Source organism: Cebidichthys violaceus, unplaced genomic scaffold (genome assembly GCF_023349555.1).
Source record: "Cebidichthys violaceus isolate CVI_PGR_0920_01 unplaced genomic scaffold, fCebVio1.0.p SCAF_2, whole genome shotgun sequence".
In the NCBI taxonomy this organism is placed as follows: domain Eukaryota; kingdom Metazoa; phylum Chordata; class Actinopteri; order Perciformes; family Stichaeidae; genus Cebidichthys; species Cebidichthys violaceus.
The window spans coordinates 11572243-11588825 of record NW_027176372.1 but is presented as its reverse complement, the minus strand read 5'-3'; the positions used below and the strand labels follow the sequence as shown (position 1 = coordinate 11588825).

The 16583-nt window shown below is 42.4% G+C and overlaps 1 protein-coding gene across 1 annotated transcript in view; it reads left to right on the top strand.

The window, feature by feature from the left end:
• gria1a (glutamate receptor, ionotropic, AMPA 1a) overlaps positions 1-16583 on the top strand; it is a 75680-nt gene that overhangs the window by 31795 nt on the left and 27302 nt on the right. Inside the window, 2 exon segments of the mRNA XM_068714403.1 lie at positions 3134-3340; positions 4459-4904. Of these exon segments, the coding sequence (XP_068570504.1) occupies positions 3134-3340; positions 4459-4904 (653 nt within the window).

Below are 16583 nucleotides of genomic sequence, written 5' to 3'. Positions count from 1 at the left end.
TGAACATTTTATATCAGAGAATACTCCATGTCTGTGGAAGCCTGGGGCCCAGCACTGGTTCTTTTTGTAGTCCTGGTTTTATTTTTATTCAAGTGGAAATGTCTTTTATCTCTGCCTCCATGTTATTTTGCTGGACTTTTTCCATGCATGGATGAAATGTGTAAGAAAAAAAAACGGCAACAAAAAAAACACTTGCTGATTTGTTAAAATTCTGCAACAGCCTTCAGGTCCGGCATGGAAATGTGTGTGCAGTGTGTGTTCTCCACTGTGAGGGTTAATGGGGTAAAGGATTTCAACTGTGTGCTTCCCTTAAGAGAAATTCACTGCTCACCAGATAAAGGCTCGGGGAAGGTGATGGAGCTGATAGACGATGTAGAATAATAGAGAGGAAAAAAAACAAAACACTCCAATGCCTCTTTTTTAGAGGCAAGCTTTCAGTCAGGGACATTGTCAGCAGGAAACAGCTGAACACAACAATGTATAGTGACATTACCAATGTGAGTCATAAATACAAAGCACTCGAGTGGGGAAAACACATCAGCCTCCTCCTTGTGTTTAAGAAATGGGGAGTTTCTGACGACAACTTTATTAAATTGGGGAAAGTTTTGCTCAATTGTCAACAATTGGATGCAAAAATGGCTGCAATAGCGGATGGATAAACTGCAGCATTAACACTATTACAATCAATGCATCTAATAATTACACAGTTCCTTTTTTACCAGATTTAACGCTATAAGAAAGGGATTGGGCTACTGTTACATAATAATTTGAATAATGCATTAATACTGAAATAAATAAATAAAATAATGAAATATTTAGCTTAAAGTAATAGATAAATTGTTCAGGACATAGATATGGATAAATGGTTGAACTAGCCTCTGTCACAGTATTTTGTTTTCCAACTAACCTTAACATGAATAGTTCAATTGTATGTTTCATGTAAAAATAGAATTCAAATTAATTAAAATGAATACAACATTTGGAAAACGACAGGTGGTGTCGATGAAGCAGTTCTTCACAGTACTGTGGAGGTACGTTAGCCAAAAGAAAAGGTTGGAAGCTGGTTTGGAGCATTGGGTACACTATGCAAAACTTAACATTTTGCATAGTGTACTGGCATCTGATTAAAAAGAAAAACGTGAACATCCTAATTTAAACCCAAAGGTTGCAGTCTCCCAAGAGGACGGACCCAAAATAAGTCTCACTGACATAATCTCCTATCAGTGTCCCCTTTTCTTGCAAGATAAATTGGTCCTCTGTCTTGGAACCTAAGAGAAGAGATAAGGTGTGAACAGTTATTGGGCAGCAGGCGAGCTTTTACATGGTTTAACTTTTGTGCTCGCTGATTCGCTGCTTGAGGGAGCGTGTTGTTTTTGCCAATGTGAAGGTAACACTTTGTGCTTTCCCACATCCCTACTGTCCCAGCCTGTGAACACAGACCAGGCCGGGGTTAACGGGAGATCTGGAGGAGTGAAGCAGAGCATGTTTAATGGAGGACTGGAGTTTGGTGTCCTCACGATCATGGCTTTACACTAAAACTAGGCTCTGACTGGAATTTTACAATTCAGTGTTTTCACACAAGGCAGTGGTTGTTAATGGTATACTGGCTGTGTGCACCTATTATAATAAATACAGTTATTTGTATAGGCTTTCAGTAAGAAATGGTATCGCGAAAAAGCAAATAATGTAATGTTGAAAATTCCCTCAAGGTCTGTTTAAATTGGTCTCAGAGGAATGAAATAAATAGATTTTTAACAATTTTGCCAATGGCAAAACTACCCAAACACACCCATTCCCATGCATGTTTTATTTCATTTGCATTTGAACACATTTGTGTGTTTTGAATTGCATTCTGTTGTGTGTCTGCATTATATATAACGTAGCTGAGTGACAGCCGATCTCATTGGAACTGTTTGAGTCCTAGAGGACCTTCTGTATGCCGTGTCAAGCCTCAATGTGCGCTCGTGTGGCTGTGTGTCTGTATGGGGGGGGGGGGGGCAGCTATGTCTGTGACCGCAAGTGCATAACACTTTCTCACCACCGTCTCCCTGGGGTGCCGTTTCCTCCACCAGCGGGCCAGGGGTTTCCATGTGTGACAATGATTACCTCCACTTCAGCCATAAAAAGCAGGAGAACCCAGATAACTGTAACACACAGAGGAACCCCCCTCACCCATCCCCCACATCTCCAGACCTTGATGAAATATGATGGCAGGATTTGCTCCGCTCAGCACAGCCTTAGCTAAAAACAGGCATGCGTAACAACTTGAGGGAATTGAGGCCCTCCAACTGCTGGTGGACAGCTCAGACCATTTTTCGGAAAGTGAAGTGGGGCCCCAGGTGTCTTGTCAGCTGTAACGTCTCAGGACACCCAATCAGTGTGAGGTGTACTAATGTCGGAGCGATATAACAAGAAGAACAGCCTGGCCCTGGAGCAGAGGTCAGCGATGTCTGCTCCACCATCTACATGGCTCAAACACACACACACACACACACACACACACACACACACACACACACACACACACACACACACACACGCACACATGCACACACACTTGCAGACACATACTTCTCTCTCTCAGATTCACTGTCTTCTCAGCCTTTAATAACCCTGTCCAATTCCTGTGCTTCCTCATGACCTGCTTCATGCTACCAACACTCCTTTCAAAGCTGTCCTAATGATCATACTTCGGCACCTTTTATAGTTGAATTACACACCATACCTTTAAGGAACAAAGCCAAAATAATACCGGGTAATCTCATAGAATTATCTGTTCTTTCGAACCTTTCACAGAGAGCTCTTCTTTTTCCAAAGCCTCAGTTTTGAGCAAGGGGTAAAAAGATAAGTGATGCACTGAAGCATAAAATGCAACCATAACACCGCTTCCCAAATTTTGAAATAGTAATATAAACCTTAACTAGATGCTAAAGCTTTATTATCATCTATAACGCTGTTGTCTCTGACTTAATTAGCTTACAAATCTGTCCAGCTGTAAAAGCTATGCTAGTCACAATAGCTTGTGTCAAGAAATGACGCACATCAGTGCACATCTTGTCAGCAAAATGTTCAGTGACATCTGGTGTAATTGAGTTAAAGCTGATGATTGTGCGGTTGCCCTTGCATCCAACAGGAGTCTCCGTATGTGATGCTGAAGAAGAACCACGAGCAGCTTGTGTCAAATGATAAGTACGAGGGCTACATAGTCGAGCTGGCTGCAGAGATAGCCAAACATGTGGGCTACCAGTACAAACTGAAGATTGTCTCAGACGGCAAGTATGGAGCCAGAGATCCGGAAACCAAGATGTGGAACGGCATGGTGGGAGAACTGGTGTATGGGGTGAGTGGACAAAACTTTTGGTTAGATTATTAAATTATTATTATTAAACGGCCTTGCATTTTGATAGCGCCCTTTCTAGTGTTATGACCTTTCAAAGTGCCTTACGCTACATTTCGACATGCACCCGTTCACACACACATTCATACACTGATGGCAGGGGCTGCCATTCAAGGTGCAACCTACCCATTAGAATCCACACTAATGCTCATTCTCTCACACACACACACACACACACACACACACACACACACAGACACACACACACACACACACACACTTAGGAAGCAATTTGTGGTTCATTGTCTTTCCTACACTAGAACATGCCCTCTGGAAGAGACTGGGATCGGATCGCTGATCTTCCAATTAGTGGACAATCAGCTCTACCGAGTTACAGCAGACAGCTATTAATCACCATTTAAAGCTGAAAAATAGACATAGACTACTAAAACATGCCAACTTAACATGCCAAAACCAATAAATTAATGTGAAGATTCATTCAAGCTTTCTTTTAGTAGTCTGCCTTGATCTTTTTGCATTATCTAAAGAAAGAAAATGTCACCCAGTCGAAACACTGAAAAACCAACGTTTTACCTTGTATTTCAGTCGATGTCCATCGATTTACGATGCTACATGCTGTATCAGCTATCGGTGTCATGAATAATTCAGGTTCTGTTTGTTCGATGGCCCACAGTTAAAGGGAGGTGTTAGTGGGGTCAGACAGTTCATAAAACCTTTAGTTCAAATTAAAAAGATAAAATGAAATAGAGAGAGTAGACCTACATTATGAAGATGTGGAAATGTATTTCACCGATAATGGTACGCTAATATTAAATTAATTTGTCGCTTTGAAGGCACAAATATTAAAAAATAACCAATTTGACGTTACTGCTAGTATAAACCACGACCACTTCTGGTCCTCGACCCAAATACAGAGACGGATTAATAACATCTCAATACACCTCTATTAGCATACTAATATTTGTGAATTAGCACCAAAAACAAAATATAGCTGAGGCCCACTGAATGAACACATATTGTAGATCATAAAAGACAGATCAATGCTGCTTGATAACTGCCTGCCTCTGTGTGCCCCCCCCCCCCCCCCCCCCCCCCTCCAGAAAGCAGACGTGGCTGTGGCTCCTCTGACCATCACCCTGGTTCGTGAAGAAGTGATCGACTTCTCTAAGCCCTTTATGTCCCTGGGCATCTCCATTATGATCAAGAAACCCACCAAATCCAAGCCCGGCGTGTTTTCATTCCTGGACCCGCTGGCTTACGAGATCTGGATGTGCATCGTGTTCGCCTACATTGGCGTCAGCGTCGTCCTGTTCCTTGTCAGTCGATTCAGCCCGTATGAGTGGCACGCCGAGGACTACGAGGAGGGAGGTGAGCCGCAGACTCCCACCCAAGCATCGGCCTCCAATGGGGTACAGCAGGGCCAGACGCCAACGCAACAGAACACCAACCAGCAGAGTCTTGAGCAGACCAATGAGTTTGGCATTTTCAACTCCCTTTGGTTCTCGCTGGGGGCCTTCATGCAGCAGGGCTGCGACATCTCACCACGGTAAGAAACTCAGGCCGCAAATTGTGATGCGTTGCTTCCACGGCGCTTTGAGTCCCTGCTTTTGTTTGCTGCCGCACAAAGAGACACTAAGCGGCACCTACGTACAATATATTTCCCTCTGCCCCGCCGACGCTTTGACGCGCTCTGTTGCTTTATGTTCAACTCAGTTGGGCTTTGTTTATTGAGATTTTGTTCTTCTGCCAGTCACTTGTCATACAGAGCGGTGATAAAAGTTTGATGGGGAGCAGCAGAGGGAGTTTATGATCAGGTCATGTTGTGTTTTCATTCTCCTGTTCCCAGATACTTCCTGTGGTGCTGTAAACATGCCATGAACTGCTAGGACTATACAAACTTGTTGTGGGTAGCTCCCCAAGGTTTTTCAAAATTTCTTGTCCGTCAGTCTATCGTCTAGCGTATCGATCAGTCAAACTGTGGGGGAAGGTACGTGTTAGACCCTTTAGAGGTTGTTATTAAGGATCCCAGTGTGAGTATTGAGTGGTATGTGTCGGCTTCCACTCAAGTGCTCTCATGAGCCACGGTACAAAACCATTCTCGAAAGGTCACCAATTAAAAATCTCATTAAGTGTCTGAAATTAGAGATACTGAGGTCGACTCTCTGAGCTTTCCAGAGGGACCAGCAGGAGGAGATGAGATAATGTCAGTATCATCGCTGGTAGCTCTGAACCAGCAGAGACAGGTTAGGTCATGGATAGACACAGAGCTTCTTGTCTCTTTAAACTTTAAACTACATACATTATGTATATGTGCAATGTGGTGGTGCACGTATGCATAATACATCTGTCCCGTGGTGAATTTTTTTCTGTGTGCGGGGGGGGGGGGGGTGATGCTGTTGCTTCGGAAAAAAATAGTAAGCAGCCTTGGATGATCTGCGCTGCGAGTGCCACATGTGACGTATCGTTCACCTCTATTTTTATCTGGGAATAACTCCGAGATGGATATCTGGAAGCCTGAGCAAATAAAACCAAAACTATCTGCATGGTTAGATACCATTAGAGGAAGGTTTTCCTGTATTTTGGGCGTCTCTTTCTCTGCATCTTCCAAGCTGATCAGTGACCGACAACCGTGAGATGTGTTGTGTCGCGGGGCGCCCTGCTCTGAATGTGATTTATTTATGTAGAGAGGCGTTACTGAGAAATAGCTGCAGTGCTCAGTCGACCCTCCCTGATTGAACGGCTGAAGGTTAAAGAAATTACGGCAATGTGTAACGGTCCATTCTTATCTTGACTTCCATCTTGTGACATTTACCAAATGTATTTCCACGTTGCTCTTACCTTCCGCAAATATCAAAAGGGAAGAAAATCGCCGCACCTCCGGGCCTTGCGAGCTGCAGGTGCTCAGCAGTACATGATGGAGGTACCGGGTCCCTACTCACATGGGCCCTCACCTGACATTTACCCATTTTCTGCCCGGAGACTCCGCTGTTGCTTCGTGCAGGATGCAGCACATTGTCTGAGAGTTCTTTTCTTACCGCCAGAAAATGCATCTTCAATAACTATTGATTTCCTTGTGCTCCCCACAGAGAGAGCGAGAGAATGTGACCATGCATCCGCAAATTGTCCGTTCCCTGTGGTCTCTTTTTGTGTTCTCTTTCGTGCGCGCGTGTGTGTGTGTGTATTTGTGTGTATCGCTCTGTATGTGTGCTTGACCACACATGGGTTCACGCATATTTGCACAGTATTTGCATTTATTTTGCTTGTGGGGGGGGGGCAAGCTCTGCTGATGCAAGACGTTTCACTGATTGTTCACGAGGACAAAACAGATTGTTTCTTTGCTTTGCAGCCGTTCTGCCGAGGTGAGACATATTGTATTTCATCTCCGCCTGTAAAAACAACTGAAACAACGCTGTTGTCCCGGAAGTTCCATTTACCTACTGATGAAGGGACACAGTAGCAATACTATTGTTGCTTTGGGTTTTGTTTGCCTGGTTCCAGGAACAATTCGGTGCTTTTGTATGTTCTCTTTGAAATAGGTTTTAGGTAGAAGAGAAGATTTCCTTCATGTCATCAGGGAGGGTGGCAGCTTTAGGGACTCCTATCCTCCAAGGACTTGAATCAAATGTCTTCCATTCCTTACAGTGTCCTTCCAAGGTGACTCTGACTGTCCCTTTTCCGTGTCTTGGGAGTCAGTATGGCAGCATTAAAAAAAAAAAGAAGAAAAGAAAAGCGTTTAGAATGTGCAGCAGTCCACGGTGTGTCTTGAAAAACCAACACAGTGAATGTTTCACCCCACTGAATGCTGCCCTGAAGGAAACATCTTCCCCTTGAATATTTGGGTGACCTAGTTGCTCTAGTTAGCACAGCCCGCATTCACAGGCGGAGGTGCATGTTGATGTGTCTCCTGAAGCGTTATGAGCTCCTGCTGGATTTAAAAGGACATGTAATGCTATTGCGTGTGTTTTGTCAGATCAAAGCAATAGTTCTCGTAACCCTCACATATTCTGTTGTTGGGGTTTCACATGAACTCGGTGTACCATTGAATTTTGGTTATTGGGATTTGAGAGTTTTTTATATCCAGAGAGGCTTTTGTGAGAACATATTTCTTCTTGTATGCCTGTGAGCGTGTGCTCATTTCTTTAGATTCAATTTTAATCTTAACTGATTTCACCTGCGTTCTTTTTAATCCATTTCCAAGTTTGTAATTAGCTCTATCATTATGATATCAGGTGTGTTTTGGTAAAGCCTAGTTCTATGTATTTGTTGGTAATTTATTTTTTGATGTCTTTAATTTATTGGATTGTTATGTTGCTGTTAAAACAAAGAACAAAACACAAAACAACAAATAGGATTGCGTCAGATTTACAGTTTACAGTTGTGGAAGAAGTATTCAGATTATTAAGTCAAAACAGCAACAGGACTCAATAAAAAATCAAAATAACAAGTCCTGTATCCAAAATTTTACCTCGGTAAAAGTACAGAAGTATTAGCAAATAATGGACTTGGGTATCCAAAGTACAAGTACTCATAATGCAGAATTATAGATTATTATAACATGTTTTATCATTGATTAATGTTTAAGCAGAAGCTTGTTACGTTAGTTGATCATATGTTTTGTACATTACATTTCATTTTGAAAAGTATCAGCTTTCTAATTAGTATTCGTGTATAAAGAACAATATTTCCCACTGAAATGTAATGAAGTAGAAGTATAAACTCAAGTAAAAGTATCTCAAACTTCAGTCTTTGGATAAATGAATACTTTTCTGTGAAACCCCAATGTGTGTTCACGCGTCCATTAATGCTAATGGTGACCAGGTAGGATAGGTAGCATCTGTAGACAATGTTAAACTAAACAATGGGTGAGGTGACTTTCTGTGTCTGTGTGCTGTGTTCATTAACAGCAGCAGCTGGTTAGCTGGTTGTTGTGGTTCCAGCCAGTAGGAGCTGAGCTGGCAAAATTTGTTAGCACTTGTCGATCTTCCTGATAGAGGCTGCGGGGATTTGATTGGCTAAAAGATGAGGGGCGCGTGTCTTATGAGGCAACAATACAAAAAGTATCACTTTTGAATAAAACGTAACATCATAATTACTTAACACATTATTGCTCCATTTAGATATTTATACTCATTCGTCATGTGAATATTGATTTCATATCTATTGAATTTTTTTATGAACACCATGTGCCTTAATACCTTGATAATACCGCTGATAATTTATTATTGTGGTATTGTAATAAAATATTGACGAACAAAAACATGAAAAATACATTCTGTCTGCTCTGAATCGTCTGACATTTCTGAGCAGGTGCTTGTAAACCCTCCCCTCACTGAGCCTTCGTCACCGATAGGTGAGAACAGAATGTACTGGAGGTGCATTCAGCTCGGAGGTAGGCAGCTCAAAGCGCCTCACTCCTAATGCTTCTCCATTTAATCAGAGACAAAAGGCCAAGGAACAACACTGGCGATCCACTCTGTCCTGGATTAATCAGTAGGCGTGTTTAATTTCCCTGCCTGCCTGTATCTGTGTGTGTGTGTGTGTGTGTGTGTGTGTGTGCGTGTGTGTGAGTGTGTGTGAGCTAGTTCTATTAAAAGCAAGTACTTATTGCATTTTCTTTGTCTGCTGCTGCCTCACAGTATCTGCTTGGACCAGTCTGAAGGTATCTCAAGGTTCCCTGGCAGCTCTGTGTGTGTGTGTGTGTGTGTGTGTGTGTGTGTGTGTGTGCGTGCGTATGTGTACATGCTTGTAGGCATGGATTTACACATTGATGAGATGCATTAATGTGTACAGTACTTAAGTGTGTGTGTATTAGCCCCCCCCCTTGCTCCCCCTGCTATTTATTCTCTGTGAGACCTTGTTTACTGTGCTCTTTCTAAATGTCAGCACTGTCAGTCAGGCCCTCCCATAAGCCCCAGTCCGTGCTGCCGGGCCCTCCTTTTGTTTATCTCTGCCGACAGGTGGACTCTGAGAGTGATTCCCCCCACCCCCCCTCTCTTTTCAGTCTTCCTTTCCTCTCATCTGCTCTGCTTTCCATCCTTTATAGGTCTCTCTGCCTCTTCCAGTGGTTAAGAATTGATCACGGGTGGCACGTTCCCTCTCATCCCATGAGAGATTTAAGAGATGATTTTATCTTTTTTTAAATTTTATTAAGAGCAGCATGTGCTTTTGTTTGGCTGTAGGCAGCGATCGTCTCATGCATATTATTTTCCAAACTCTGAAAACAGTTGAAAAGTACTGGTGGAATGCTTTCACCGTGACGCCGCTGCTGGACAAAAGGTGGCGTAAATCCAGGTGTGGTAAACATTGCAAGTGAGGAATTAACTTTAATACACCACCAACAAATCAAGGCATGAGGGAGCAAATGAGAAAACAGCTTCCTCTGTGTAAGCAGCAGCGTAGACGTTCATCAGGACCTGTATCGTATTCCACCTTGTGGATTTTCAACTCATCTCTCTAGCTTCCACGTATGACGCTTGCTGGGTGAGAGCTGTTGGCAGGAGGAGAACTTGACTAAAAGGGCACGATGTTCCTCCTGTGGATGTGTTTTGAGATGTTTCTGTCTGTGTCTGATGTGTGTGCGCCAAGGTGTGTGTGTGTGTGTATGTGTGTGTGTGTGTGTGTGTGTGTGTGTGTGTGTGTGTGTATGTGTGTGTGTCTCTGATGGCCCCGTGAAGCTGCCTCCTCTCCTCAGCGCCTGTGTTGCTCTCGTTACATGATTGTAGACTGAAATAAATCAGCTCTGTCACTCACACCCCGCCTGCCACAACAGCAATTTCTCAGCCGGGCGGTCAGAATCATTCATTAATGGATCGAGTACATGGTGGGCTGTTGTAACCCGGAGAGGGTCAGTATTTCTCATACAGAGTTTTTTTTTTTTCTTGTCCCACAGTGATGCTTGTTGTTTATTGTTTGTCAACATTGGCTTGTAGTAATTCTATTCCGAACAATAAGCTCGTTTTAAATGCTGTTTATATATTTAATGTGTCATAGTGTCCCTGAACACACTGCGGTCCCTGCTTGCAGCTGCAATAGTTGATAATTATGATAATTTATCTTTATAAAGAAGACTTCAAAATGTACACGGTGGGAACGTATCTGTCTCAACCAAGTTTCCAATCCTCTTCAACTTGATATTCATCGAGCGCCCCAAGGGCATGGAAACCGGTGGCTGGCTGAATAGTGTCAAATCTAAAAAAATGTTGACTGCCGGTACTATTTTAATCCATTTTATTTTTGCACATCTCTCTTGTTGACGCTGTATGCGTTTTTGTGTTTATATCAGGATGCTCACCTTGTTGCAAAGCAGATGTTTCTCTTCCTTTTACATAGCACACTGTATTTTACATACCTCTGTACTTCACAATGCATGCTTCGGTATTGCAGCCAAAGCCTGCTTTACAAAGTTATTTAAAATGTCATAAATGTCGTGTTGTCTGGTTTCTTGTGTGATCAAATGTAAGTGGCTGTTCAGTTGCACATCAAGCCCTCTGGGAGGCGCCAAGACATTTTCGTTGCGATCAAGGGAATTATTGATCTTGTTGTATAATCTATCACTTTGCGTTATTATCGTTATTACACTGTGTTGCAAGCCAGGGAGTTACATAATTGTAGTGTTACTGAGTTGCTGTCAAAGCAGTTGGGGGAAGACTTGATAGGAGGGGATGATTTATTCATAAAGAGACGGTTCAGCTTAGTTCACGGCATCACTTATGTTTTATTTATCTGGAGATTGCATGAAGGCAACTTTTGATCATACATGCATGCACGCTCACCAGCAGAAACTAGTGAGATACACACACACACACACACACACACACACACACACACACACACACACACACACACACACACACACTTCGTTCAACCCCAGAGGATCTCACTGGGGTATCACACTTTGTACACAGACAAAGACACCACCATGCCCTCAGAGGCGCACACTCCGTCACATCTGCATTAAACAACACGGTCACACAGAGGCACACATATGTTTCCAGCAGCAGAGAGGGTTTGCTGTAATCAACCTGTGGCCGCGTATGAACGTCTTCCCCTGCAACCATGAATTATACACCAGGCCTGAGGCCACATGGGAAATCTACCTGGACCAATGTAAACATTGCCAATAGTTTGTGTGCTGTGATGCTTAGAGGCTTATCAGTCAGCTCTGTGTTTGCTACCCTGTGAATTGCAAGGAGCCCTAACGAGAGCTTTCACTCTGCCAGAGCAATTCCATCCCACTATAGGGGTGGTTGCCCTTATAGAGAGAAAGACAGGCAGAGGGAGGGAGGAGGAGTGAGATGACTAAAGTCTCTCTCAGCTCAGCGGTACTGTTTGGAGTGCAGATTGTGCTGCCATGGCAACCGTAAAGAGACACAGATTTTTTTTTGTCAGAGCAGTGCAGCTTCAAGTGGTCTGTGAAACCTGCAGTTGAAGGCACATGCATGTCACCTAACATTAAATACGTTGTGAGTCCTTTTGACATGCGTGTTGATGGTATTGATTTTCAGTGAACAATTGTGATGCATCTGTGTTTGGAGTCCTGTTTTCTGGCTGGAGTGACTAAGAGGTTGTGCGTATGCGCGTGGGCGCATGGAGCGAGCGCTTGCACAGCTCGCCAGCGCAGACTTCTCTCAGTTTACATGAGACTAAGACAGCATCCATGATATCACTCAGTGTCCAGCCGTGGATACAGTGATTACAGCCATATGTCAGTCGTATCGATTCCTCTTACATCGACGCTCGAAGCGGCGTGGGAGCTACATTTTTGTGTTTTCTTTCATGCATCACCCCTCGAGCGAGCCGCTCTGTATGTTGCGAAGCAGCACTTAACTCTGTTGCTTCTTAATAGGAACAAACATGCATTCAACAATTACATAGCATTTGAATGATAATGCCTTTTGTCAATTTTTTCCATTGCGTACTTGAATGTGTATAATTACCAGCTTTTGGTGAGGTTGCTGCAGGCTGGTAACAACATTATCATAATATTCTCTTTTTAACTCAATGGCATGGTAATACTGACCTTTAGAGGGAGGGAGGGAGGGAGGGAGGGAGGGAGAGAGAGACGTTTTAATAAATCATTATTTTTTTTGCTCCCTGCTTAAAGCTTGCATGTTGGTTTGGCCTTGAAGATGAAAGTCCTCTGAAAATATAACAATCGCGCGGCTATCAAAATAAGAGCAACCAAGCAAACAAAAATCAGAAGTAAACCCACTACTTTGCAGCAACACTGGCCATACCATATTATCATCCCCTTTAGAGCATCATTTAGCAATATTGAGACAGAGAGGTGGAATTTAGTGGTGGAAAGACACTGTAAGCGTCAGATAACTGCATTTTCCAAAAGTGTCTTGTTTTCTGGGGCCTGGCGTGCACTAAAAGCATCGTGTGTTGCACATCAAACCAATTTGGCGTGTCTGCTCGGAGCTTAGTTCATTTTTGAAGTCACAGCGGAGGACCAAAATTGCCCTTTTGCGTGTGGTTTCAAGAACCACGGTGACCTATATGGCAGCAGAGTTACATAAAAAGGTAATCTTGTTCATAAATACTTTATTGTGGTTAATTATCCAGACGTGCCCACATTATTATGCATGTTTTTATCGGGCTGTTTTTTCGCTGAGGAGGCTCTGGGGAATCGAGAGCTTAATAAAACTTTTATCAACTCATAACATTTACAAGCAGCTAAGGCATAGTTGAGGAAATGGTAATTAACAGAAGCCCTGCGATACAAGTCAGCAAATTGAAAGGGCTGTTGAACCATTAGAATGCAGCTGAGATGTATGGGCAAAATTAGAGTACAATAACTCATGTTTTTGATGATGCACATTAGCTCCAAATCACGTGCAGTGTTGCAGTAATTTCTTCAGACATGATGAAGCTGCCTAACATTCTCTGTCTGCACCGGGCAACAAAAACAAATTACGTAATCCTAATGGTTTGCCTCAGTTATGAAATGATCACAGCCTTTTCAGATTCACAAAGAATGCATAGCGGCTGCCGATAGCACCATGAATTGTGCGTCATTGGAAACCGCAATCTGCCCCGTCTCAAGGTCCGATTCACAAAAGATAGCACAGACCATATTTTGCAGCAATTTCCCCCCTTTTTTTTTTTTTTTGCATCTGATTGCAATTAACTATGTGGCAAAGTATAAATGTTGTCTTCGCGTCTATAACTCAGTATGCAGAACAATGGCAGAGATGACACAGCATAACTCCCAGCTAACCAAAGAGGTTGAGCGTTGATGGAGCTGAAGGGGGACCGATGAATCCTGGTTTCTGAAACACACCCAATAAGCTTTAAGCTACCAAACTAGCTAAGGCTAACAAGCTAGTCTGTTGCTAGCGGGCTAACGTTAAACCTGTGGGCTTGTTGCCGGTTGGTTCGAGTGCTAACATAAATAAAACAATACTAACGTTAGAATCACCTACTGTTGTGGTGTAAGAGAAATATAATTTTTCTCCTCTTGCTTTTTATCTTACGTCCATCGTCAATTGTAGCTCCAGTGTCCTTTGTGTTTCTTTTTTCTTGGAGGTTTAAAATTTATTGACACCGTTGATGTATTTGCCATAGTTTTAATCAGATAGCACATTCAAAAACACATCTCAACCTATCGGATGATGCTTAGATTTGTGAATGGATGTTAAATGTTTCATCATATCCATCATGTGGGAGCCCTCAACGCTGGAATCCCCATACACACATTCACTGGCCTTGTTCCAGCCACTCGCTTCTTTTGAGGCTTTTTTACGCATTATATATTTTTCTGAAAACAAGGATTCACGGTGCTGAGTATTTCGTTAAAGATCACATTTTCTTCCTCTTACCTTGTCTCCTGTTCCTCTTTCAGGTGCCTCAGACACCTGAAGGAAAGGTCAGGGAAATGGGTCAGTTATCTTGTTTCAACTTCCTTTTGTTTGAAGATTAAGGTCTCTTTGTAGGAGCAGGTTGTATTTTATTTATTTTTTCTTGTCGGGGGTTATTCTTTTTGATTCAGAATCTCTGTCACTTTTTCATCCACACCATTTTATGTTTTTTTCTTATATTTTCAGAACTTCCTAGTGACGGTTAAGTTAGCTAAAAACATGACGCTCATATTTCTGGTGTCTATACTGTGTAAATATTTTTACAATTTCAGCATGGTCATTAGCTTAAAAAATAACGTCCAGAATCACCAAGTGTGATTTTCCAGATGGAAATAGATGTTCATCTTCAAAGGAAGCAGGCAGTCCTTTGTAGCAATTTATTCTTTTATTCATTATTTTGTAATCCAGCACACTTGGTTTGAAAGGAAAGAAAAGTCCATACAATGTTTTCAGGAAAAAAATCCGTCACGTACTCAAAGTTATCTAGTACTTGTTTTACAAAATAATTTTTCCCACTGAAGTTGGGCCCCACCATCAGACAAGAAAAAGGTCCACGGAGCCCAGGATAATTAGTTTCTTGTATTTCACCAAAGTGTGACATTTTTAATATCCAAAGGATACAGTGCGACAGTGTAGTGAGAGTCGCCTTTTGTCATACACCACTTTGAACATTTTCTGAACTAATTTGTTTTTCAGAAAGATCCCTTTTTATCGCGCACAATGTTGTGCTGTGGGGTTGTAACGTCGCTCTCCTCAGGATTCCATGTAGCTCACTAAAAGCAACATTCTGAGTGAGCCCCTTGACACGTATCACTACTTGTTGTTTTGGATTTATATCGATACCTTTTGGTACCGCCGCTACAAATTCCTGTATGCTGTCACCCCCTAGCTCGTCCGTCAACTGCCATGGATAGTTTCCTCACTCAAGCTGCATCTCTCCCTTGTATGTGACATAAAACTGTTACTTTGAACCGTTACAGGAAAGAGTGATACAGCACTCTTTCCTGTAATGGCTCCAAGCAAATGCACAGTTTGAGACGTGCGTAGGTGGTGGTGGTGGTGGTGGTGGAAGCTGCGATGAAAACCTTCTTTGTTTTGTTTGGATGCGGTACACACATTTCGCTGAGACTCCACTGAATTAGTGCCATTCTATTGTTGAGGAAAGAAAAGTACTTGACTTGAAATTTCTCTGAAAACACACATTTTTAAAATTCTTCAGGATCAGTGATTATTTCTGTTTGGTTCACCGTTTGTGCAAACTGTCCCCAAAAAACTGTTAAGACATTTGCTTTCTGTGCTTTCTTCGTCTCCAGCATTGTGTGGATACCTCGGAGCCTCTTGCTGTCCCTTGAGAAAAGTGTGCCTGTAATCGCCGAATATAGAATGGATGTTTTGTATTCACAATTAACATAAGGATGAAGCAATGTCACATCCGAGTATTGAATAGTTTCATCAAAAGCGTCTGTGTACCTCAGATTTATAGTACACGCCCTAGCTCCGTACAATGAGTCTGAGGCTACATTTATGATTCTGAATGTTGCTGTAACCTGTCTAACCTAAAAGTTCAGTTTCTAAAGACTGATTTAATAGTGAGGTGTGCGGTTATTGTGGAAGTCTTTCCAGTAGTGTTCACAGCTCGGATCTACATTTTGTGAGTGCCCCAGTTGTTTCCAAAAGTTCAGTGTTTAAAGCCCGATTTAAATAAGAAATTGCATTTAATAGTGAGGCAGGCAGTTCTTGTACCGATAAATCATCATTATCCATTCTCTCTCATAGTGCACACAGGAGAGAGAGCGAGAGAGAGAGAGAGAGAGAGAGAGAGAGAGAGAGAGAGAGAGAGGGAGAGAGAGAGAGGGAGAGAGAGAGAGAGAGAGAGAGAGAAAGAAAATTTCTAGACATTATGAGTAAATTGAGTAAAAAAATTGTGCAATTGAAAAACTCACCTTGCCTCCAAGATCTGATCCTATGGGAGGTAATGGATGAAAAGGATGATGAAGAGGAGGAGTTTTCATCCCTCTCAGTCCACCGAGTTGACAGCTCGGGCCGTCTCCACGGAGGTGAGGAAATCCCCCGGTGAACGAAGCCGTTCTGACCAGCTCCAACATTCCTAAATGATTAAACTTATTAAAATATGAATATAACATAACCTACCTTCGGAAATCTTTTTTTTTTTTAAATACAAATGATTGAGAAAAGACTAAAATAAGACCTTACCAGCCATGGCTTGTCTTCCCTCTAACAGATAGCTCAACATGCCTGTAGCAACGTTCCGTCGGTGTTGTTCTTTGTTAAGCCGCAAATAAGCTGCAGACACAGTGACTTCAGTTTCGTACGCGAATGGAGATCATTTAACTCTTTTCCTT